The 25,602-nt window shown below is 51.2% G+C and overlaps 1 protein-coding gene and 1 pseudogene across 1 annotated transcript in view; one reads left to right on the top strand and one right to left on the bottom strand.

The window, feature by feature from the left end:
* The window catches only part of LOC143692673 (uncharacterized), a 180,661-nt gene extending 180,460 nt beyond the window's left edge, over window positions 1–201 (bottom strand). Inside the window, 1 exon segment of the mRNA XM_077172920.1 lies at window positions 163–201. Coding sequence (XP_077029035.1) covers window positions 163–201 — 39 coding nt within the window.
* A 2,338-nt stretch (window positions 202–2,539) lies between these two features.
* The window catches only part of LOC143692672 (uncharacterized), a 35,704-nt pseudogene continuing 12,641 nt past the window's right edge, over window positions 2,540–25,602 (top strand).

The raw sequence follows: 25,602 nt of genomic DNA, 5'->3' as shown, positions 1-25,602 counted from the left end.
CACCAGCTCTGAGCTCTGTCCACCTTCCTGTCTCAGGGTGGGTCTTTCCTTCTCAGAACACACTGGGCTGGGTTTGTAGCCCCTCCTCCTGTGGGATCTCTGGGGCTTTTCCTCCACGTTGGAATTCTGCACCGTGGAGCCACTTAAAATGGCCTCTTCCACGATGTTCTGCCTTGGGGATTTGTTCTCCCTGGTCTCCATTCTCAGCTTCTTCTCTGGGGGAGGAAAGACAAGGAGAGGATGGGATTTGCCTCCGTGCCAGAGGGAAGGGGAAGGAGATCCCCTCAGTGCATCCCCGGCAGGACAGGGTTGGCAGCAGGGTTGTCCTGCAGCCAAGGGCTGTGCTGGGCTGGGAGATGGAGCAGGAGAGAGGGGGAAAGGGGCACTGACTTCCTCCTCACCTGCCTGGGTATCCCAGGGTATTGTGTCAGTTTGAAAAGACAGGTGTCTGCTAAGGAAGGCAGGAGACTCCCCTGAAATCGAAAATGTTAATCCCTTCACTTGGAATTATAATTTTCAAAACAAGGGGCTGTCAAGCAAAGTCTTTGGGAATAGGAATAACAGTTCTTCAGAAGGAAAATTAAAAATACAAATGCAGTAGTACTAAAAACTACTTACAGAGTAAGAATACAACCTGACACCCTGTGGGTCAGAGTGTTGGTAGCACTCCTGTTAAATGGTGGCTGCAGTGCTCCTGCAGGGACAGGTGTGGTTCTGTTGGAGCAGGGATCCTGTGGAAGGGTGGAGTTTTCCTCGGAAGGTCCAGTTGTGGCGTCGATTGGCCTGGTCTTCTTCTGGGATCCAGTGGAGCTGGAAGCTGCTCTTCTGGGAATCTTGTGGGAGAAGGCTGACTCTGTTGTTCACATTCTCAGATTATATCCCGGTAGGAATGCTTGGCTCCTCCCTCTGGGCAGAGCTTCTCACAATGGGATGATGGAATTTTTATCAGTGACACTCAAAGGCCCATTAACAGAAGATATCTCCCTGGAGGGAGGATTCCTTGTGGAAGAGATAAAGTAAACTGCTCAATTAACAGATGATAATTGCCCCAGCTTTAACAGAGGGTAATTGAATACACACCCAGCTAAACCTGAGACACTGTTCCAGCCTTGGAAAGCAGGATTTGGTACCAGGATTCTTTAGGGAATGCAACCCTGATTGAAGGCAGAGATAGAATCTCCAGAGCCTGCAGCCAGAAATGGACAGTTGTGTGATACTCATTTCAACATCTTCTCTTTTGGAATTATTGACTAATGATTATTTGCTTTGCCTACCTAATATTTTTGTAATTTTTTGCAAATTTGCATTATCTAAATTACACTGTTCCTTAAGTTAAGTTGGTGTCTGTGTCTTTGGTGCGGGCCCTGCCCACTGGCGAAACAGGGCCCAATCCTGCCTAAGTGTTACCTGGGGAGACAAAACCCTCACTGCAAATGTGCCCCCTTCCTCCTTGTTCCCCACACTTCATGCACTGATCATGATGTCCTATGCTCTGGGCTATCCCTGGGGTCAGCTGGGATCTCCTGTCCTGGCTGTGTCCCCTCCCAAGCTCCCCCACACCCTCAGCCCCTCCCCAGCGTGGCCGAATGAGGGGCAGGACAGGCCTTGGCTCAGTGCGAGCTCAGCAAGAACAAAACCATCTCTGCGTGCTCAGCCCTGTGCTCAGCCCCCGGGCCCGGCATTTCCTCCACTGCCAGCCCGGAGCCCCCTTTCCCACCCCTCTGCCCCACGGCCGCCGCAGCACCAGCTGACAATAGAAGCAATTCTGTGGCAATTCCAAGTTTCCTTGGTTCCTGCACAGCTCCAGCTCAGCTGCTGGCAGGTTACAATTAAAGAAAAGTGCAAATTCGGCCCAATACAGATATTATTAAAAGGAAGGGAAAGCTCTGTGTAGCTGTCACAAAGGTGACAGGGATGAAGAGAATAATGATTCTCACATTTGGAAAAAACCCAAGCCTGGGAATTCAGTAATTATTTGGGAATTTAGCTACTTGAGCTGGGCTTTTTGTAGCACTTTTAGCAGCCTTATGTTCCTCACCATGTGGTGAAAGAACCTTGTCAGTCTTGCTGGTATTATTTGCTCCATTTCCTCCAGTGATTTTAACAAACTTTTCAAGTAGGGACAACAAAGTATTTTCTTTACACTCCAGTCCCACAACAGCCATTTTCCTCATCAGTTCTCCCATAGGTCACTCAGACGAAGCTGCGACAGTTTCCAAGAGTTCCTCCAGAGAGACCCACGACCTCCTCAGAGGAGGGAACCATGCTGTTGTCAAAGGCAACTGGGGTCAAAGAACAGTGCCCTGAACTCACTGTGCCAAAATAATTTTGCAATCTGGTTAAGAAAATATTAGAGAGATGCCATTTGCCCTGGGGCAGGGCAAGTGTGACATTGTCCCCTGTGTGTGTGTGGCCTTCCCAGGGTGGGGGTTTTACACCTGAGCCAGTTTGGGTAAGGGGGGTGGTGTTCACCCCCTGAGCAGGGATTCCCCCACTGTTTCAGGCTGCAATGTAAGATGGAACCAAATGCATGTTTTCAATGCCCATCCCCATCAACTGCTGTAAACAGGTGGGGCAGTGTTCTTGATCTCTTCCATGACTCAGCCCTGATAACGCCCTCCAGGGGAGATATCTTCTGTGAATGGGCCATTGAGTGTCACTGCAGGACGGATAAAATTCCATCCTCCCATTGTGGGATGCTCCGCCCAGGGGGAGGATCCAAGCATTCCTACCTGCATATAAGCTGAGCCTTGCAACACCAGGAGCAGCTTGCCTACTGGATTCCCAGAGGACAAGAGCTCCAGAACCACCACTGGACCTTCAGAGGAAGACCAGACCCTTCTACAGGATCACTGCTTGGACAGAATCACGTTCATCACTCCAACAGGATTGCAGCCACCATTTAATGGGACTGCTGCCACCACCCTGACCAGCAACAGGGTGTCAGGTTATATCCTGACTCTGTCAGTTTACGGCAGTGTTTCTGTATCATTGCCTTGATCTTCTTTTCTTATTAAATTGTAATTCTGGTTTAGACTCTCTCCCAGGTTTGTCTTCAAACCAGTAAAAATTCAATGCGCTCATCCCTTGCTTTCCTCCCAGAACAGGATTTCACATCCCCAAACCTTTCCCAGATGGAGGAGGAGGCTGCAAGGAAGAGGAAGGAGGCCCGGGACACGCAGGCAGGTGAGGAGGAAGTCAGTGCCCCTTTCCCCCTCTCTCCTGCTCCATCTCCCAGCCCAGCACAGCCCCTGGCTGCAGGACAACCCTGCTGCCAACCCCGTCCTGCTGGGGATGCACTGGGGGGATCTCCTTCCCCTTCCCTCTGGCACGGAGGCAAATCCCATCCTCCCCTTGTCCTTCCTCCCCCCGGGAAGGATCTGAGCATGGAGACCAGAGAGGAGAAATCCCCACAGCAGAAACTCATGGAAGAGGCCATTTTGAGTGACTCCAGGGCACAGGAATCCAATGGGGAGGAAAATCCCCAGAGATCCCACAGGAGGAGGGGCTCCAAACCCAGCCCAGGGTGCTCTGAGGAGGAAAGACCCACCCTGAGCCAGGAAGGTGGACAGAGCTTCAGCCAGAGCTCAGAGCTGGTGGTCCATGGGCAGCTTCACAATGGGGAGAAGGCACACAAGTGCTTGGAGTGTGGGAAGAGCTTCAGGCAGAGCAGCACCCTGATCAGCCACCAGATGATCCACACTGGGGAATGGCCCTACGAGTGTGGGGAGTGTGGGAAGGGCTTCAGCTGCAGCTCTGCCCTCATCATCCACCAACGCATCCACACTGGGGAGAGGCCCTATGAGTGTCCCCAGTGTCAGAAGAGGTTTCAGACCAGCTCCAGTCTCCTCCAGCACCAGCAGATTCACACAGAGGAGAGACCCTTCCGCTGCCCCAACTGTGGGAAGGGGTTCAAGCGCAACTCCACCCTCATCACCCACCAGCGCATCCACACTGGGGAGAGGGAGAGGCCCTACGAGTGTCCCCAGTGTCAGACGAGGTTTTACACCAACTCCGATCTCCTCCTGCATGAGCGGATTCACACGGATGAGAGGCCCTTCTGCTGCCCTGACTGTGGGATGGGCTTCAAGCGCAACTCCCACCTCATCAGGCACCAGCGGATCCACACCGGGGAGAAGCCCTATGAGTGTGGGGAATGTGGGATGAGCTTCAGCCAGAACTCTAACCTGATCTCCCACCAGAAGACCCACACCAGGGAATGACCCTATGAGTGTGGGGAATGTGGGAAGAGCTTTAGGCAGAAGTCTCTCTTGATCTGCCACCAGAGGATCCACACTGGGGAAAGGCCATACAACTGTGGGGAATGTGGGATGACCTTTAGTAGGAAGACCCAAATGATCATCCACCAAATGATCCACACTGGGGAGCAGCCCTACGAGTGCCCCGAGTGTGGGAAGAGGTTTCACACCAGCTCTCAGCTCCTCCAGCACCAGCGGATTCACACGGATGAGAGGCCCTTCCTCTGCCCCGACTGCGGGAAGGGCTTCAAGCACAACTCCACCCTCGTCACCCACCAGCGCATCCACACTGGGGAGAGGCCCTACGAGTGTCCCCAGTGTGGGAAGAGCTTCACCAGCAGCTCTCACTTGAGCAGACACCAACGGAGGCACCAGTAAAAGAAGCCCTGCACATGCCCCAACTGCAGGAAGAGTTTAATGCACTGCTCCAGCTTTATCCCCCATTGGAGACCCCACGTTGGTCAGAGTCCTGGTGATCCATGTTCCCTGTGATCCATGCTGGGAAGACACCTGTCCCTTTTCCTGCCCCTGCCAATGACATGATGTGGGATTGGAGAACATGAGGGTCTGGCCATGGCCCTGTCATTACATTCACTCCCACCTGAGGTCATTGCCAGGGGCAGGAAAGGGACTCTCTCTCTCTCTCTCCCTGAGGAAAAGGGTCTCCTTTCCAGACAGGAGGAAATACATTGCCAGGAAGAACTAGTTGTTGCTGTTGTAGTTTTTTCTGTAAATAGTTTTACTTATCCCTTCTGTTATCAATATTGATTCTGTTCCTTTTGCTCCTTATCTTGTTGCTGTTCCCAATAAATTGTTCTTATCCCAGCCTGGGATCTTTGCCTTTTGTGCTTTTCATGGGAGGCGGGAGGGCAGCGAGGGCAGCGCGGTTTTAGTGGGAGCAGGAAATTGGGGAATCCCATTCCTGAAGCCCGGCCCGTGGAAACCGAGCATCCCAGCTGGTGCCAGCCCTGGTGGCCATGGCAACCACCCCTGGCATGGGGTCTCCATGGAGCTGCCAAGGGACTGAGCATAGCAGCAGGGGGCTGGTGATGGTTGCCTGCTAAGGATCAGATTTGTCACAGGCCCTCAGAGGGGTTCCGTGGGGACTTTCCAAGAGTCTCCAGGCTGTTCCAGAGCTGGAATGTCACACACAGAGACAGGGGCTTCATGGAGACCTCCCAGGGCTTTCTGGGGATGGTAAAGAGCCCTGTGGTCAGAGGCAGTCACAGCCATTCCATGGTGACATCCCAGGAGTCCCCAGGCTGCCAAAGAGCTGGGATGTCCCAGACACTCACATGGGTTCCTGTCATGGGCACAGTGGGAGCTTCAGGCAACATTTATTAGAAAAGCTCCTGTTGGGTCACGAGGTGCAGAAACAATCCCCAATGCTCCCCATAAATCCCCAAATGTCACTGTTGTATCAGTGTTCCATGGTTTCTTTCCAATGGAAAACAACCATCCTTATCCTCCAGGTGTCCATGTCTGAAATTGGGATTCCACCTCCAAAATTCTGTATATCCAAGGGTTACTCCCAGGCACAATCTGCCAGTACCATCAAGCCTGGCTGGCCTTGGCCTCTGGTGGCTGTCCCTGCAACACTGGGGCTGGGTCCTTCCCTTTCCATGGAGATCACTGGGACACTGTGGGAACCTCATGGAACCAAGGGGATCATTGTGGCACCACTGGAGCCCATGGAACCAAGGAGCCATGGTGACACAGTGGGGCTTCATGGAACCCAGAGACCATTATGGCTCTGTGGGGCCTGATGGAACCATGGAGACCATTGGGACCCTTCAGGGCCTGGTGTCACCAAGGGGGCATAATGACACCTCAGGGCCTCAGGGAAGCAAAGGACCATTGGGACAATGTGGGGCCCCATGGAACCGAGGGAACATGGAACAGGCCTGGCTGGCTTGGCCTCCTAGGGGCCACCTGAAAACTCTGGCTGATGTTGTGATGTCAAGGAATGCCTCTCATCAGCTCCTGGAACACTGGGGCTCCGTGCTTTCCTTGCTATAGAAAAGAACCATCCCTCTTTTTAAATGTCCATTGCCAAAATTGGTATTCTCTCAAAAAAATTTTCCTATATGCAAGGGTTTCTCTCAGAAAAAAACCTGCCACTTCTGGCTGGCCTTGTCCTCTGGTGGTCACCTCTCTTCTGCCTGGCAAACACTGGGGCTCTGTTCCTTCCTTCCTATGGAAAAGAACCAACCTTCATGTCCAGGATCCATGGCCAAAATTAGAATTTGGCCTCCCAAATTCCATATTTCCAAAGATTGCTCCCAGAAAAAAGTAGCAAGGACAGACAGGTCAGGCTGGCCATGGCCTCTGGTGATTTTCTTAGACTCTGAGCTGAATGTTTTCAGTTGAAAAAACCTTGGAAAGGGCCCAGAGATCTCCCAAGAAGGGTTTTTGAGGACTTGGGCACATGACCGATACATATGGACAAAGGAGCTCTGTGCTCTGTGCTGTTGTGAGGGTTTGGCATCATGGAAGTGATGTTCTAAGAGAAGCTGCTAGCAGTTTCCTCCGTGTCTGACTAAAAATCCAATCAATATTTAGCTTTGAGAATTGACAATCTGTTAAACCACAAAGGAAACTGTACATGCCTCTGTGAAGACACATGTTAAAGATGGGAAAGCCTGGGAGGGTCTCTTTCCCTTCTGGCTGGCACAGAGGTAACAAGGCTGACCCGGCCCCGTCTCAGCCAGGCCGGGCCGGGCGGCTCCTGCCGTGGGGCCGGGCCCCTTCCCAGGGACCCCGCCAGGCCCCATCGGCTGCCGGGCAGGGCAGGGGAGGCCGCGGGGCCGAGGCCGGGCCGGGCCATGGCTGCAGTTGGGAACATCTGGGCCCTGCTGAGCCCTGCCCCGCCGCCAGCCCGGGCCCAGCCAGGATCCGCCGGGCCCCAGGAGCAGCCCCGGGCCGGGCCGGCTCGGCCAAGATTCTGCCACCCTTGGGCTTCAGCCGCAAGCCCCGGGCAGGGGCAGGAGAAGCCATCGGCCCCCGGCCATGCTGCTGTGCTCTGGCCTGGCTGCTGAGATCCTGGCCCTGCCCCAGCGCGGCCCATCCTGACACAGCCCCAGCGCAGCCGCTGCAGAAACCTCCATCGTAAAACAGCTCCGGCCGCAAGCACCGAGCCCGGCCGGGGGCACGGAACCATCTGCAGGCCCCGGGTGAGATATGAACTCTTTCAGTGCTTCCATCCTCCCTCCAGTGAGAGAAAAGGACAACGTGCAGGCACACAGAGGAACGTGAAGACACCCAGTTCAGTGAAGGGAAAGTTGAGCCCCAGATGGGAGGGATGAGAAGATGCCTTGATCTTGGGGCTGAAATCCTCCTGCAAAGCTATGGAGAAGGATGTAATTAATATATCAGACTCTCTTTTTCCCTAAAACTAATTTAAAATATGGGGAGATGACTTGTTCAGCAAAGGCCTCCATGCTAAAGTAAGCAAATGTTGATGTAGCTGTGATCCTATGAGAAGTTTGAACAGAGAAAGAGAGAAGAGTGGTGAGACCCTGTGCCCTCAGGGAGAGAAGAAGAAGATCTCTGTTCTCAGAGATGAAGATGATTTCAGAAATAGGTGAAGAGAATCTTTGCTCTTGAACAGCTCATCTTTAAACTCATACCCCATAAGCTGACATGGCCCATAAACACAGCTGTGGGGAAAGCTGTGAAAAATGGGAGGGACTTCACAATTGCAGATTTTCTGGGCAGCTGCTATTCATGGGAATTGAGAGCCACGGGAGAACTTTTTTCTTATGGAGAAGTCTCCATAGCATGAAAGAGAGTCTCCTCTCCCTAAGTGAACTGAAGAAAGACTGTACTAGGTGGTGTAAACTGACTGAAACTTTCAGGCTTTGTCTCCTTGCATTGTCAGTAAGAAAGAAAAGGTTGTAGGGAAAGGAGAAGTGTTCAGATCCTTATTACTCTTTCTTCTATTTACTGGTAATAAACCTTTCTGTATACCCTTTTGAATTTTTGAGCCTACTTTGCCTTTCTCCTAATCCCATCTCACAGCAGGAAATGAGTAAATATATTCCAGGGAGTGCAATGGTAATTAGCCAACACTGATCCCACTGCACTAATAGATGCATTGGCTGAGAAGTCTCAAATCAGCAAACCAAAATCACTCCAGATACATTACTGATAAACTGCATAAGAGCAGAGGGAAATCAAGGCAGAGCCATGGTTTGTCAGGACTTGCTGCATCCTGATGAGCCCTGTGGTGCATTTGGAGCTGAGCACTGGAACCTCAGGGCCTGAGAGGAGATTGCACAAACCTTGCCAGGAGTCAAAGTCAGAAGAAAACCCCAAAGTGTCTCAAAGCATGAATGGGTCTCAGTGAGGTCCATCCCAACAGAGGCTCCTCATGGACTCCTTGGAGGAGAGTATTGGAGGCCAGGATTGACCAAAAACCTCTCAGAGTTTCAGTGTGGAAAGGAAATTCCAAACTATCTTAAAAAATGTGAGAAGCTCAAAGCATTACTGAGCACCACTGAGTGTCAGTACAAAGCTCTCCAGGGACTCATTAAAGCAGATAATTGGGGCCATGATTGCACAAACCTCTCACAGAGTCTGTATCAAAAGGGAAACACCAAGTACCTTCAAATAACTGAAGTACCCTGAAGTATTGATGAGCCCCACTGAGTGTTGTTACTGACAGAGCCTCTCCAGGGACTAATTACAGCAGATAATTGGAGGCCATCATTGCAGGAACCTCTCAGAGACTCCAAGGCAAAAGCCAAAGCCAAAGTCCTTTGAAAAAGCTGCAGTCCCTGCAGGGAGCATGAAGGAGCCCCCAGGGCCATTGCTGAGCAAGGCTCCCCAGGGACTCCTTGCAGCAGATCCTTGAGGCCACTGGGATGTGGGCTAGGGGGGGATGCTGAGGGCAGCACAAGGGGCTGACAGTGCCCAGCCTGGCTGGGGCTGTGCCAGGAGGCCCCAGGGCCTCAGGACAAGGTGTCTCCTCCCAGCCCTTGCTGGCACAGACCCTGCTGTGCCCCAGGGCACCAAGACTTGGCTTCTCTTTGTCCCCACCTGTCATCACTGCCTGCAGTTCTCTGCTCTGCCTGGGGCCTGGGGACACTTGCTCAGTCGTGTCCCTCTCTGGGACCCATTAAAAGTCCAAGAAAGTTTGGAGTTGGATTCTGCCTTGGAGTTCTGGAGAGGTTTCTTCATCTCCCTCTCAGGGACTGATGTTCAGGGCCTGAGCACAAAGCCCCAGAGGCTGATTAAAGTCCTTGTGCTGTGTCTGTGCTGCTGAGCTGGGCTGGGCTCCTGGCACAGAGGCAGCTCCTCGTCACCAAGAAGAGCTTCAAAAGCACATTTCTCTTGAGGAGCAGCTCTTGTGCCAGCCCAGCAGGGCTGGGGCACTGCCTGCAGCCAGCGCGGGCACAGCCCAGAGGCACAGAGAGCTTCAATCAGTCAGGGCTGGGAAGGGGCTGAGAAGTGCCTGGGGCACAATCACTGCCAGCCCTTGGCACAGGAACCTCTGGCTGCAGGACAATGCAGCTGCAGCTCCTGGAGCCATCTCCTCAAGCTGCAACATCCCAATGCCTGCAGAGCCTGTGAGTACAACTCTGTGTATTTCTGGGGCAGGGGAGGTAAAATGCTCATGGAGCTCTGACATGCTGAGGGGTTCTGATCAGTCATAGAATATTTCCAGGGCAAGGGTTTTGTTCAAAATGAGGAAATTTCCTAAGACTAGGTATTCAGTTTACTACTACTGGAGAATGGCAGGGAGGAGGGGATACATATTAAAGATTAATTCTGAATTATTAATTATTAATTTTGACAAGATCCTGAGATATCCGAACTGTTCCTTTTAGTGATCAATAGGTTCACAGGAGATCCCTAAAGTGCTTTCAGCCACTCTGCCCATGGACAGCAGCAGCATCACCTTTGCTGGAGCCATCAGGCTCAGTCTGAGCTGTCCTTTCTCCAAGCTGCAAACAGAACCTGCCCCCAGCCAGTGCCCTGCAAACAGGCAGGGTTCTTTCAGGCCAAGGAGAGTGCACAGAGATTTGGGGTCTGTGAGTGCTGGCAGGGAGAGATCAGGCACAGGGAAACACCTGCAGGAGGGAAATCTGCAGGAAGCAGAGAGAAGATGAGGCAATGAGAGAAAACAAAGCCCAGCAATGCTGTGGCAGGGAGAGTTTAGAGATGCCCACAGGAGCCCCTGCAGTGCAGCCCCTCCCTCTGAACAAGCCCCCTCCCTCCTGTGGCCCAGCCAAGCCTCTGCCCTCAGCCTGGGACTTCCTGATATCTAAGAATAGAAGAAGAGACATAGGGGGAGCTTAAAAAGAAAATCCTAGAACTCTTAAACACCAAAAGCTGTCTGTGTGTTCCAGGGGAGGGTGTATGGGAAAAGGCTTTGATTTTGGTTACAGGAATCTCCTCTAACTCTTCACTGTCTTTTTCTCCACAAACAGGTGCCCATGTGCAGCCCCAGCAAATGTCCAACAGCAGCTGCATCAGGCACTTCCTGCTGCTGGCATTGGCAGACACGCGGCAGCTGCAGCTCCTGCACTTCTGCCTCTTGCTGGGCATCTCCCTGGCTGCCCTCCTGGGCAACGGCCTCATCATCAGCGCCGTAGCCGGCAGCCACCACCTGCACACGCCCATGTTCTTCTTCCTGCTCAACCTGGCCCTCGCTGACCTGGGCTCCATCTGCACCACTGTCCCCAAAGCCATGCACAATTCCCTCTGGGACACCAGCAACATCTCCTACACTGGATGTGCTGCTCAGCTCTTTTTCTTTCTGTTCTTCCTTGGATCAGAGTATTACCTCCTGACCATCATGTGCTACGACCGCTACGTGTCCATCTGCAAACCCCTGCACTACGGGACCCTCCTGGGCAGCAGAGCTTGTGCCCACATGGCAGCAGCTGCCTGGGCCAGTGCCTTTCTCACTGCTCTCATGCACACGGCCAATACATTTTCCCTGCCCCTTTGCCATGGCAATGCCCTGGGCCAGTTCTTCTGTGAAATCCCACAGATCCTCAAGCTCTCATGCTCCAAATCCTACCTCAGGGAACTGGGGCTTCTTTCTGTTAGTGTCTATTTAGCACTTGGCTGTTTTGTGTTTATTGTTTTCTCCTATGTGCAGATCTTCAGGGTTGTGCTGAGGATCCCCTCTGAGCAGGGACGGCACAAAGCCTTTTCCACCTGCCTCCCTCACCTGGCTGTGGTCTCCCTGTTCATCAGCACTGCAATATTTGCTCACCTGAAGCCCCCTTCCATCTCCTCTCCATCCCTGGATCTGGCCCTGTCAGTTCTGTACTCGGTGGTGCCTCCAGTCCTGAACCCCCTCATCTACAGCCTGAGGAACCAGGAGCTCAAGGCTGCAGTGTGGAGACTGATGACTGGATGCTTTTGGAAACATTAATCTGCTGGCCAATTTCTGCATATCACTTGTAATAAAATTCATCTTTCATACTTCTTGTTGGTTTCATTTTGGATTTTCTTTTTCTTTTTTTTACTTTTTTCATATTATCTACAAATAAATGTCATTGTTTGTGCCATTTCTCATTTTGTTTCTCTCCATCTTCCCTGTGGCCACAGACTGTGTCAATGAGGGGTTGTGCTCTTGGTGGCTTTAAATTAACTAAAGAATCTCCCAGCAGAGTTTTCTGCAGAGATCCCCTTGTGTTCCGTTCTCTGGAGCTGCAGCAGCAATGTCTGTGTGCAGAGCTGGGGCAGATCAGTGCTGGCCCAGCAGCTCTGCTCCTGCTGGTCACACCATTCCTGATTCAGGCCAGGAGCCATTGGCCTTCTTGGCCACCAGGACACACTGCTGCTTCATGTCCAGCCTGCTGTCCATCAGTCCCTGCAGGTCCCTTTCTGCCTGGCTGCTCTCCAGTCACTCTGTCCCCAGCCTGTAGCACTGGGGCCAAATAGCAGGGCCTGGCACTTGGATTTGTTAAACCTCACCTTGTTGGATTCATCCTCTGGATCCAGCCTATCAAGGTCCCTGTGCAGACCACTCCTATGTTCTCTCAGATCAAAACTCACATCCAGCTTGGTGACATCTGCATAGAAGTCCTTGGTTCCAAGGCGCCCCTCAGTGTCACAACGGCCTCTTGGTTACACCAGGCCCTGCACTGTCACACTGGTCTCCTTGGTTTCATGAGACCATGCAGATCAAGAATGGACTCCTTGCTTCCATGGGGCCCCAAAATGTGACAATGGTCCCCTTGGTTCCACAAGTCCCCTCAGTGTCACAATGGACTCCTTGTTTCCACGAGGCCACACAGTGTCACAGCATTATTCCAGATCCCTTGAGGCCCCATCGTGTCACAGTGGCCCCTTGGTTACACAGGATCCTGCAGTGCCACAATGTCCCCTTGGTGCCATGAGGCCCCGCAGAGTCAGAACGGCCCCTTGGTTCCACTGGGCCCTGCAGTCTCCCAATGGTCTCCTTGGTTTTGCAGTGTCAAAATGGTGAAACCCCTTGGTTCCATGAGGCCCGGCAGTGTCACAATGGCCTCTGTGGTTCCACGAGGACCCAGAGTGTCACAGGGCACTCCCTGGGTCCATTTGGCCCCACAGCACCACCATGGACCCCTGGTTCTGTAGGGCTGCATGGTGTCACCATGGTCCTCTTAGTTCCACAAGGCCCTGCAGTGTCACAAAGGTCCCAGAGTGTCCCAATCATCAGAGAATGACAGAATCAAATAGGCTGGAAAAGACCTTTGGGATCATCAAGTCCAACCCATGCCCTAATACTGCCTTGTCACCCAGACCATGCCACTGAGTGCCACTGCAGAGGGACAGTGACTCTGCCACCTCCCCCCTGGCCAGCCCATTCCAGTTCCCACTCACCCTTTCTGTGAAGAACTCCTTCCTATTGTCCAGCCTGAGCCTCCCCTGGTGCAGCTTAAGGCTGGGTCTTCTTGTCCTGCCCTCCAGCAGATCCACACTCACACCCAGCTTGGTGCCATCTGCAATTTGTGAATGCTGCACTCGATCCCCTCACCCAGACCATCAGTGAAGATATTAAACAGGGCTGGGCCCAGCACAGATCCCTGGGGACAGCACCAGTGCCTGGACACCAGCTGGGTGCAGCACCATCCCCACCACTCTCTGGGCCCAGCCTCCAGCAAGCTCTTAAATCTCCCAGCCAGGAGGGAACCTGCCCAAGCCGTGGGCTGCAGCTTTTCCAGGGAATGCTGTCAGAGACAGAGTCAAAGGCTCTGCTGGAGTCCAGGCACACAACATCCACAGCCTTTCCCCCATCCACAGGTGGGTCACCTGGGCATAAAAGGAGACCAGGTTGGTCAGGCAGGACCTGCCAGCCCTAAATCCACTGAGCTGGCTGGCTCTGATCCCTGGGCCATCCTGTGGGTGCCCTGTGATGGCACTCAAGGTGATCTGTTCCATAACCTTGCCGGGCACCCAGGTCAGGCTGACAGGCCTGGAGTTCCCCAGCTCCTCCTTCCAGCCCTTCCTGGGGATGGGCTCACACTGGCACCTCCAGTGCTCTGGGCCCTCCCTGCTGAGCCAGGACTGATGGTAAATGATGGAGAGCAGCTTGGGGAGCTCATCCACAGCTCCCTCATCCCCCTGGGATGGATCCCATCTGATCCCACACACCTATGAGCATCTGAGTGGCTCAGCAGGTCAGCAGCTGCTTCCTCCTGGATTCCAGGGGGCTGTTCTGCTCCCTGTGCCCATCTACCAGCTCAGGAGAACACTTGTCCTGAGGACAACCTGTACTAATATTGAAAATTGACACAAGATGTTAATTACCTTATCCTTTTCCTTATCTTTAATTACTATATTCTCCACTGTATCCAAAAAAGAGTAGAAGTTCTTCTTCTCCCTCCTTTTCTTATAAATTTTTTTTTAAAACATTTATTATTTCTTTACAGAAGCCTCCAGGTTAAGTTCTAATTGAGCTTTCATCTCTTTCCTTTTGTTTCTGCTTAACCGAATGACATCCTTAAAAACTTCCTGAGTTTCTGGTCCTTTTTTCCCTGAGTTCCCAGAAAAGCTCCATGGACAGCCAGGAAAATAATTTGCCTCACTAGCTCATCCTTTGCCACACTGGGACAGGCAGCCCCTTTCCCCTCTAGATTACTTTCTTGAAATGTGTCCATCCTTCCTGGACCCCTTTGTTTTTAAGGGTGTTTCCCTTAACATAATCAGTACCTGATTTGGTACTCTCCAAATCTGCATCCTAAATAGGCCAAAGTCTGCCCTTCCTAATTTCAGTGTAGAAGTTTTGTTGCTGCCCCTCCTTCTTTCACAGAAGATTGAAAACTTGATTATTTCATGGCCACCATGACCCAGGCAGCCTCTGAGCCCCACATCTGCCACCAGCCTTTCTCTGTCTGTGAAAAGCAGCAGACAGAGCTTTCCTTGGCAGTGGGAGTGTTAGCAAAAATTCGGTAAGACAGAAAACTCCTTAACACCACTAAGAAGCAGCATTCTTTATTCAGCTGGATGCAGGGGGGAGAGCTCCTCCCAAAGCTGTGCAGGCTGAGTACAGGAAAGTTTCTGTTTATTTTCTGTATTTTGCTCACATATTCATTGATTGTCCTGGACTAAACACACATATGATAATCATTTCCCCAAAATCATTGACATATTTCCCCTCCCGTTTACCCATGCGTTCTTCTGTCCTGGGGGTCTCTCTGGTGGTCCCTGGAGAACAAGCTCAAGGTATGAGCTCAGCTGGTGGAAACAATTGATCATCTGGTAACATGAGGTCACAGAGTGGGATATGACATGTGGGGTATATGAGGTCACGGAGAAGCTATGACATCATAGGCCATATCTGTGACACCACACGGCAGAGTTCTGACATCACAGAGCAGACTATGACATCAGAGATTTGGCTGTGACATCAGAGACCAGCTGTGTGACATTAGAGAATGGGCTGTGACATCCCAGAGGGGCTGTGTGACATCCCAGAGGGGCTGTGTGCCATCCCAGCAGGGCTGTGTCAGGTCACTGGGTTGGTCACTCGGCCCCAGCTCCCCCTCACAGTTTCTCCCAACAAGTCCAATGCTGTCCATGCCCAGCGGGGTCCCTGTCCCCCGGGATCCCCCCGGCCCACCTGGAGCCACAGCCTCCACCAAAGGATGTTCCACAGGATCCACCCCAGAGCCTGACATGGGCACAAGGGGCCAGGGCTGGGTGACCAGGACATCAAGGACGGGGATTATCCAGGTCACTGTGGCCTGGATTGGCTGCCCCAGGGCAGGAAAGATGTCTGGCAGCTGGAGCAGGGTCTGGGAAGGGCCTCCAAGGTGGGGCTGGAGCCCTTGGGCTGTGAGCAGAGGCTGAGGGAGCTGGGCTTGTCCAGCCCAGAGCAGGGAAGGCTGAGGGGCTCCTCATCCCAGCCTGGCAGTGCCAGCGAGGAGGGGATGGGGAACACAGAGCCAGGCTCTTCACCGGGGGCCTGGTGGGAGACAAAAGCCAATGGGTGGAAGGGGAAAGAGGGGAGATCAGCCAGGACAGGAGGAGATGAAATGAGTCAGGCTGGTTTCAGCATTTCCTCAACACCAAGAGCAGCCTGACCTCCCTTCTCCATCCACCACTGACAGCTTTGCAAATCAGGAATTGTTGGAGCTGTTTTGCCCCCACTCCAGGATGAGCATCCTGACAGAAGAACTTGATTGTATCAGAACCACATTTGTGTGAAATTAATGTTTGAATGGAAATGTGGACGGAGGACTCATCAGACACTGCTGGCACTTTGCACATAGCTCAGGGAAGAGTGAGATTGTTATTAAATTGTGTCCTGTTCAACTATGGTCTTTTGGCCATGAGGAGAAGCTTTCAGTGCCTCTGAGTCTCAGCAGTTCCTGACCCCCAAAGGACACAAACCTGATGAGTTGTGGTTCCCACACCAGTAGTGGCACTTGGACCTCCCTCCATCCCCAGAGCAGAGCTCCCTTGTCCCAGAAAGTCCCTGGCAATGTAGGGATGAAGGAAACAGGACAGGTTGTGGGGATCAGGGGCAGGGCAGAGCCATGGAGAAGAATGACTTTTGCATTTGATGGAGCTTTGCCTTCCCTTGGCTTTGTTGGCTGACAAGAAATGAACATCCCTCTGTGTCTCGGGCAGCTCCTTCTGCAAGGAAAGCAGGTGGGAGTTGGAGCCAAGGAGCTGAAAGCTGCAGGTGCAGCCTGGGCTGGAGGGAGCTCAGATTTGCACAAGGCTGCTCTGAGTGCCAGGGCTTGGATGGGGGAAATGGTGGGGTGGGGGTAGGGACAGAGTCTGATTGATTGTCAGCCATGAAGGGTCTTGATTTTCATATCCATTCAAACTGCATGAGGCGGTACTGGGATTCAGTTTTAATTGGAGATTGCACATATCAATGAATTAACAAAGAAAAATAAAACCTAAACAGGACCTACAAAATCTTTTCTTGCTCTCTTTTTAAATATCATGTATTCAGTTTGAATACACTACTGAGATCTACTTAACCACAAAGGATTTGAAAATTAAAATCAAATGATTCCCAGAGGCTTGGCTTGTTCAGGTGTTCTGAATGTTCATGAGCCCTGGGACACTGAATTCCTGCACTCAAGAGCTGAAGGCTGAACAAGCCTCTGGAGCAGGGAAATTCAGCAGCAGCCTCCAAGTTGCTGAGGATGTCAGCAGCCCCCAGTGAGGCCATCCCTGCCCAGAGACCGTGGGGGAATGGGCAGACAAGGAGAGCGTCCCTGGGGCTGGGGCAGCACAACTCAGAGGCACCAGCGGCTCCAGCTGGGCAATGGAGTGTGGAATGTGGCTGGGAAAGCCCTGCCTGGGCTGGGCCAAGCAGCACAGACAAGCCCTGACTCCCATCCCTGAAACAATTCTCTCAAGGAGACATTTAAAAGGAATTACAAATGTTTCTGTACTCTGAGTGTGACTCCCTGGAGAAATACCAACAAGAGATTCTCAGGAGCTCAAAACAACAAAACTGTCTTTACTGGCAACATTAGAAAATCAGAAAAACATTGGCAAAAGATTTATTATGACATTGTAGTGGTTTTGGTTGGTTAAGATTTTTCTAATTTTGATATTTCTTAATTAATGTATTGATGAATATTGTGGGTTTTAGAGTCACTTAATTATGTTTTTTTTATTGTGAGATTAGATTCAAGAAAGCTAAAGTATGCCAAAAATTTTAAAAGAGTATAAAGGAAAAGTTTAATAAAATAAATTAAAAAGAGAAAGGTGGTAAGAATTAAAAAAAAAATCTTTGGAACATTTTTTTTCTCTACAACTTTTTCTTTTTACTGACAATCTAAATAAAGTAAACTTAAAATTTCTCGTTCATTTACTTCTTCTAGAATAGTCTTTCTTTAGTTTACTTTGGGAGAGAAGTTTTTTTTGTAAGGGTATAGAGACTTTTTTACAAGTGGAAAAAAATAGGAGTTTTGTGGTTCTTAATTCTGTCATGGATAACAGTTGTCTGGGGAACTCTGTTATTGTGAAGTTGTATTTATTGCCAGAAGCTTTTTCACAGCTTGTTGATGGGCCGTGTCAACTTATGGGGTTTTGTTTTAAAGATGAGTTATTTAAAGGTATAAGTTTGTATTATTTACTTTCAAAATTATTTTTATTTCTGGGAAAAGAGATCTTCTCTTGGGGATACTGGATTACTTTTCCCCCCCCTATTTAAACTTTTTATGAAATTACAGTTATTTTAACATTTATTTATTTTAGTATGCAGGTTTTTGTTTGAAAATAATTTGAATATTTTATAGTTTTATGTGTTATAAAGAAAAAGAGTTTTCTCTTTGTAGTTTATAAGAGGATTTTAGTTTTAAGATTAAGGTAATTTTTCTTCTTTTTTGGGGGGGATTTAATTTCTTCTTTACTGATTTTGATGGTTTTATGTTATTTTTTTATATGCTTGTATTTTGGGTTTTTTATATGTTCGTATTTTGTTTTTTTCTTTTACCCGAGGGAGGATTGAAGTATTGAAAGGGTTAACACCTGACCTGCTGGTAACTTGTTGTGGTAGGTTGGGATAGCATTGGTTTTATGGTTTGTTTTTGGCTTTTTTATGTTTAAGTTTTTAGTTGTAGGGTTATTTTGTATGGGTTGTAGGGGGTTTTCATGTTGGGAGAGGGGACTTGATGGTAAGATTTTAATAGCTGTGGCTGGCTTTGTTCTGGTTGGGGTTTTGTAGCCTCTTTTGTTTTCCTGTTTGGGAGTTGTTGGGGTTTGGTTTGGTCAGAATGGGGCCGATGGGGGTGGGGGGTGGCCTGGGGAGGGGGGAAGGGGCTCAGCCCATGGCAGGGTTGCTTGGTTTGGTTTGGTTTGGTTTGGTTGGGTTTGATTTGGTTTGGTTTGGTTTGGTTTGGTTTGGTTTGGTTTGGTTGAGATGGGGGCCAAGGCCAGGGCCCGCTTCTTCTTTGTTGATTCGAAAAGAAAGAGGAGGTTCCTGGGTTTTTCATCTTTAACATTTGTGTTTCACAGAGGCGTGTTCAGTATCTCAGTGGTTTAACAGATTGTCAGTACCACAAGAAGTTTTGTATGACTTTTTAAAATTCTTCCCATGTCAAACTACGACAGATACTCAGTCAACAAAAAACACTTTTCAAAACATTGACTTGGCCCATCCAACTTCACAAACTCTAAGCCTGTTCAATGGAATGTTAATCAAAATTTGCAGGAGCACAGAAACAGAAGAAGACACAGAAAGAGATAAAAGACAAAAAAGATACAGAGAAGCACACGCACAGCTACCAACTCCTACATTCCAGCACTGTTCGGATGGAAATTCCAAGAGGATCCAGGATCAAGATGTGTGCTTGCCTTGTGGTCAGCCTTCAATACCCCTTGGTCTCCCTGGGCCCTTCCCCCAGCTGGGGCTTGGGCTCATTTGGTCCCTCAGGAGCTGGGCTGGGGCTGCAGAGGTGGCTGTGGAGCATTGCCTGTGCTGTGCCAGGGACTGGCAGCCACTGCTGGGCTGGGATAGAGGCTCTGTGGGGATTGGGGTTCCAGGGCAGGGCAGGGCTGGGCTTCCAGGGCAGGGCAAGGCTGGACCTGCCCCTTCCTCCCCCACACACGAAATGTTTCGAGCCGACAATCTCCTCCAGTCTCTCACAACAGGCAATGTTGGAGGTGAAATCCCAATTCTGGCCATGGGCACCTGGCCAAGAAGGGCAGTTCTTTTTCATAGGAAGGAAAGCACAGAGCTCCAGTGCTTGGAAGGAAGGTGAGAGCCTCACTAGGCCAAGGCCATCCAGACTTGTCAGAAATGACATATTTTGTCTGGGTCCTATCTTTGGATGTAGGTAATTTTGGAGATGGAAGCCCAATCTCAGCCATGGGCATCTGGAGAAGCAGGACAGTTCTTTCCCATGGGAAGCAAAGCTCAGAGCCTTTCCCAGTGTTTTGGGGACAGATGGGAGGTGACCCTTTTAAAACCAATGCAAGACAGACTTGTCCTGGCAATATTCCTCTGGGAACAATCTCTGAATACAAGAAAATTTGGAGGTGAAATCCCAATTCTGGCCCTGGGTACCTGGTGGAGAAGCAGAGTTCTTTTCCATTGGGAAGGAAAGCACAGAGCCCCAGTGTTTCAATAGCAGATGAGAAGAGACCCTCAACATTCCAGGGTCATTTGGACCAGTCAGGCAGTCAACGGGAGGCCAGACCAGCCAGACCTGTTCCGTGTTCCCTTGCTTTTATGAGGCCCTGCAGTATCACCATGGTCCCCTTTGTTCAATGGGGTCCCAGAGTGTCACAGTGGCCCCTAGGTTCCATAAGGCCCTGCAGTGTCACAGCGGTCCCAAGGATTCCATGACGCCTTGCAGTGTCACAATGGCCTCCGTGGTTCCACAGGCCCCACAACGTCACGGGACTCCTCTGTTCCATGAGCCCTGCAATGTCACAATGGACCTTTGGACCCTGGGGTTTTGCAGTGTCACAATGGTCTCCTTTGGCTCCACAGTGTCACAATGGACCATTGATGACTGGAGGCCCCTCTGTGTCACCCTTTGGTTCCATGCAGCCCTGCAGTGTCAAAAAGGCCTCTTTGTTGAATGGGGTTCCACAATGTCACAATGGTCCCAATTTTCCATGCAGCCTTGCAGTGTCACAATGGTCTCCTTTAGTTCCCAGTGTCAAAATGGACCCCTGATGACATGAGGTTCCACAATGTCACAATGGACCTTTGGTTCCATGCAGCCCTGCAGTGTCACAAAGGCATTTTGGGTTTCACGAGGCCCAACAGTATCACAATGGTGCTCTTGGTTCTGAGGGGACCCCCAGGGTCACAATGGTCTCACTGGTTCCATGGGGCCTCACCGTGTCACAATGGTTTCCTTGGTTCCATGAGGCTGCAAATTGTCCTGATGGTGTCTCCATGGTTCCACAAGGCCTTGCCATGTCACAATGGACCTTTGGCACCATTGCGAGACCATGGGGTCTCACAGTGTTACAATGGCCCCTTGGTTCCATGACCTCCCAAAGTATCACAATGGTCTCCACAGTTCCATGAGGCCCTGTAGTGCCACAATGGACCCTTGGTTTGATGGGGCCTCTCACTGACACAATGATCCTCACATTCCATGGAGTCCCACAGCATCAGTACGACCCCCTTGGTTCCATGAGGCCTTGCAATGTCACAGTGCTCTCCATAATTCAATGAGGCCCCACAGTGACACCATGGTCCCTTGGTCTCACAGGGTCCCACAGTGTCACAATGCTCCCTTGGTTCCATGGGCCCTGTGCTGCTGCATTCCCCCCTCCCCTTCTCAGGCCGCCCTGCCAGCTGAGAAATGCTCCTTGGGGCTCGGCCTTGGCCAACAGCCCCTGGGCTCAGCTCCTCTGCAGCTCATCACAAACACTGTCTGCTCCAGGCACTGCTGCTGCCCAACCAGCTCCTGCTTTCTGGAGGAGCAGCCCTGGGAACTGCTTTTGTTCCCTCAGTGGCACAACATCCCTGTTCTCACACTGCCAAAGAAAGCTGTTGGTGCCAAGTGTGGCCAGGATGAACCATTGCTGGGACTGAAGCCCCTCTCTTGGGGCCCTGCAAACAGCGCTCCAAAAGGAGCCCTTGGAGCTCTCCTGGGCCAGCTACTCCCTCTGAGTGGGGCCTCTCCCAGCCGGGAACTCTCCCGTTTGCTGCACTCGGGGATCCCCAACAATGACGGAGCCTGGGCTGATCCCCCCACTCCTCCAGGCTCAACCCTTTACTGCTGGGGAGATGCCAAAGGATGCACAGGGAGCTTTTCCTGCCCTCAGGGGAATTTCTCCCAGGTGCCTTGCACTGACTCTTTGTGTCTGTGTGCACACAGGAGTGCCTGTGCTGGGGAAATGTGGCAGAAATGCTGCTCTCTGAGGGGTTTGAGTGCCTTGGATAGCTGAGTCAGTCAGGCCTCTAAGTGAGGTTACATCACGAGGAATAAGTTAAATGGTGTTAAGAGCTTTTTTTTGCTAAGTTTAATATGTTATAATCTAAGTTGAACATTGTTTCATTTTTATTCCACCATTAAATCATTAAGTCATAGGTTGTGACTTAGGTTAAGTACTGTTAAGTGCTGTACATGTGCTAAATTGTGAAGTTGAAGGTATCAGTTAAGGTTAAAGTTTCAGTTAAGTCCTGTTGAGTTTGAGCTCTTTTAAGCTTTCAAGCCGTATTCCTTTTATCCTTGCCCTAACTGTCCTTGTGTCACACACACACACAGGGACAGTTCTCGGCTCATTTCTGGTTTGATTGCCTGGATTTTGTTTGGTTTTGTCGTTGCTTTGTTTCCTTGGTGTGCCTGAAGTGTCCAGTCAGGAGCAGAGTGACTCTTGCCAAGCAAGTTTGTGCTGCTGTCCCTTAATATTAAATCTGGTTTTTGCTGATCTCTTGCTGGGGATTATTTCAGCGCTCTCAAGGCCTCGTTGGTACCAGGGTGAAGGAGCCCTGGCCCAGGCTCTGGCCCTGGGGGACACGGGGACGCTGCCAGGGGGTCCCTGTCCCCCTGTGCCACCCCCAGGGCCCCGGCCCCCCGTCCCCGTGTCAGGCTCTGGGGTCGATCTCGTGGAACATCCTCTGGGGGAGGCTGCGGGGCCGGGGGCGGGGGGACCCGGGGGGACAGGGGACCCCGCTGTGCACAAGCAGGGTTGGACTGCTCTGGGGGGAACTGTGAGGGGGGCCAGGGCAGAGTGACCTCCCCAGTGACCTCACACAGCCCCTGGGATGTCACACAGCCCCTGTGATGTCACACAGTCAGCTGTGATGTTACACAGCTGCTCTGTGATGTCACAGAAGACTCTCATGTCAAAGAGTGACACTGCAATGTCACAGTTTGTTCTGTGATGTCACAGCCTCTTCTGTGATGTTACACAGCCACCTAGTGATGTCACAACCCACTCCTTCATGTCACAGAGCCACCCTCTATGATGGCAAGATCTGCTCTATGGCCACACACCCTACTCTATGATGTCACAGACAGCTGTGTGATGTCACAGCCCCCTCAGTGATGCCACAAATCCCTCTCTGTGATGTCATACTGCCACTCTGTAATGTCACAGCACACACTTTGACCTCACAGCCAGCTCTATGATGTCATACAGCCATGCCATGATCTTTCAGCCTGCTCTGTGATGTCACAGAATCCCCTCTATGATGCTGTAGCTGCTCAGTGACCTCTCACAACAAACTCTGTGATGTCATTGCCCAATCTGTGACCTCACACAGCCCACTCTGTGCTGTCACACAGCCCCTTGCTGACATCACAGCTGCTCTGTGCCTCCATGACACAGCCACAGAGGTGCCCCCTCAGGCTTTGGTGCTCTTTTCATCAGAGTCAGTCCCCAGAGAGGGCTCAAAAATTTCTCGGGAACTCAAACTTAGATTGAAACACTGAAGTTTGTTGTACTTTAAATAGATTCCTGTGAGGCACAAGAGTGACAAAGTGTCCCCACGTTCCAGGTAGAGCAGAACACTGGAGGCAGTGATGACAGCTGGGGACAAGCAAGGCAAAGGTGTCACTTCTTGGCCCCTGCACGCTCAGCCAGGCTGAGATGGACACTGATGGTTTCTGGGCCAGGCTCTCGGAGCCCAGCCCAGCTCCCTGCAAGCTCTGCCAGCTGCCCTGAGCTCTGGGCAGCACCAAGGGCCTCTCTGAGCCCAGCCCAGCCCAGCCGGCTCTGGCCCCACAGCTCTGCTCAGGCCAGGCTGCTCTGGGCACTGGCCCCACGGCCTCAGCCCCTGCCAAGGGCACAGCAGCAGCTGCAGCTGCCACAGGACTCAGCCCCGGCCATGGGGGAAGGTGCTTGGCCAAGGCCAAAGGAGGCTCCCTGGCTGCCCTGCTCCCCTGGGGCTGAGGTGCTGAGAGCTCTGCAGCCCCTGCTGCCATCCCATCTGCCCAGGGCAGCACAAGAGCCCCGGCCTTGGGGCCCTCAAGAGCTGCTCCTGCTCCAGGCCCAGGGCCCATGCCAAAGCTGGGACAGCAGCCACAAAGCTGTGCCCATTTCTGTTCATTGCTGCTCTCATGGGCATGGATCCTCAGCCACTTGGAGGTTGCTGATGAATTTTACTGCTCCAGAGGCCTCTTCTTTCTTGAGCTCCTCAGTTCAAGAATTCACTGAAAAAGGCTCATAAACATTTGTTCTAAAGACCCAAACAAGAAAAGCCCCATCGAATAATTTTAGTTTTCAATTCTTCTGTGGTTAATTAGACACATTTCACAAGTGTATTCAAATTGAATCTGCTATATTGAAAAAAAAAAAGCAGAGACAACTGTTTTGTCCTGTTTTTTTTCCGTGTTTATAGTTTGGTATCAGCAATTTTCAATTGATATTGACCCCCAGCAACATCTAATGCAGTCTGAATAGATAAGATCAAGACCCTTCATGGCTGAAAATCAATCAGACTTTGTCCCCACCCTCTCCCCACCATTTCCCTCATCCAACCCCTGGCACTCCTATGGATCAGGAATGGTGTGGCCAGGAGGACCGTCACAGTGGGATCTTTTCTCCTGAGAATCTGGGAAGCTTCATCTTTTCCATGTTTTGCTACTTTGGAATGCGATTTAGAGAATTGTTTACCCCCCAGGTAAAATCGTTCCTACTTGATGACCAATCAGACGTCCAGCCCGTTTGGGACTCTGGTCAGTCACAAGATTTTATTATCATTCCATTCCTTTACTTCCTAGCCTTTGGATGAAATCCTTTCTTTTATTCTTTTAGTATGGTTTTAATATATCATTTTCTTTTAATATAATATATATCATAAAATAATAAATCAGCCTTATGAAACATGGAGTCAAGATTTTCATCTCTTCCCTCATCCTGGGACCCCTGCGAACACCACCACAGAGGACCAGGGCAGTCATTCTTCCCCTGTGCTCAGCACTGCTTGGGCAGCACCTCAAGTGCTGTGTCCAGTTCTGGGCCCCCAATTTAGGAAGGACATGGAGGGGCTGGAGCCTGTCCAGAGAAAGGCAACAAGGCTGGGGAGGGCTCTGGAGCACAAGTCCAGTGAGGAGCGGCTGAGGGAGCTGGAGTTGTTTATCCTGGAGAAGAGGAGGCTCAGGGGAGACCTCATCATTCTCTACAAGTCCCTGACAGGAGGGTGCAGCCAGGTGGGGGTCGGGCTCTTTTCCCAGGGAACAGTGACAGGACAAGAGGACACAGCCTTCAGCTGCACCAGGTAAAGTTTAGGCTGGACATTAGGAAATATTTTCCACACAAAGGGGGATTGGACATTGGAATGGGCAGCCCAGGGAGGTGAATGAGTCACCATCCCTGGAAGTGTTTAAGGAAAGACTGGATGTGGCACTCAGTGCCATGGCCTGGGTGACAAGGTGGTGGTAGGTCTCAGGTTGGACTTGATGCTCTCCAAGGTCTTTTCCAGCCTGGCTGATTCTCTGATGATTGTGACCCTGCAGGGCCCTGGGGAAGCAAGGGGCCATTGTGACACTGCAGGGCCTGGTGGCACTAAGAGGACCATGGTGACACTGTGTATGACATGGCAGCACAGAGCCAAGGGGCCATGGTGACACTGTGGGGCTGGATGGAAGCAAGGAGTCCATGGTGACAGTCTGGGTCCTGCTGGAACCAGGATTTCCCTCTGCTCTAGTGCAGTTCACTAGGTAGGTTTCGTGCTCCAGCTATGGAGAAATATTTCAACAAGCTTCTAGGAAATACATATTTCTATTTGAAAAGGTGCCTTTTATTGCTGTCCTATTACACAAGAGGTGATTGCAGCATTCTGTGACTGATATTGATCCAGGGACTCTCCTAAGGAGGTCTGGCCTGGTCAGAGAAGCTGTGCCTTTAAGTCTGACCCAGTGAGGACAACCTTGCTCCACATTCCCCAACCCCATTCTTTCTCTCCTCACTCACCTGGGACCTGCTTTGCTTGGTGAACTGGCTGCACAAAACCAAA

Source organism: Agelaius phoeniceus, assembly GCF_051311805.1.
Source record: "Agelaius phoeniceus isolate bAgePho1 chromosome W unlocalized genomic scaffold, bAgePho1.hap1 SUPER_W_unloc_2, whole genome shotgun sequence".
In the NCBI taxonomy this organism is placed as follows: domain Eukaryota; kingdom Metazoa; phylum Chordata; class Aves; order Passeriformes; family Icteridae; genus Agelaius; species Agelaius phoeniceus.
Note: the sequence above shows the minus strand (reverse complement) of the source record. Positions and strands in the feature narration are given on the sequence as shown.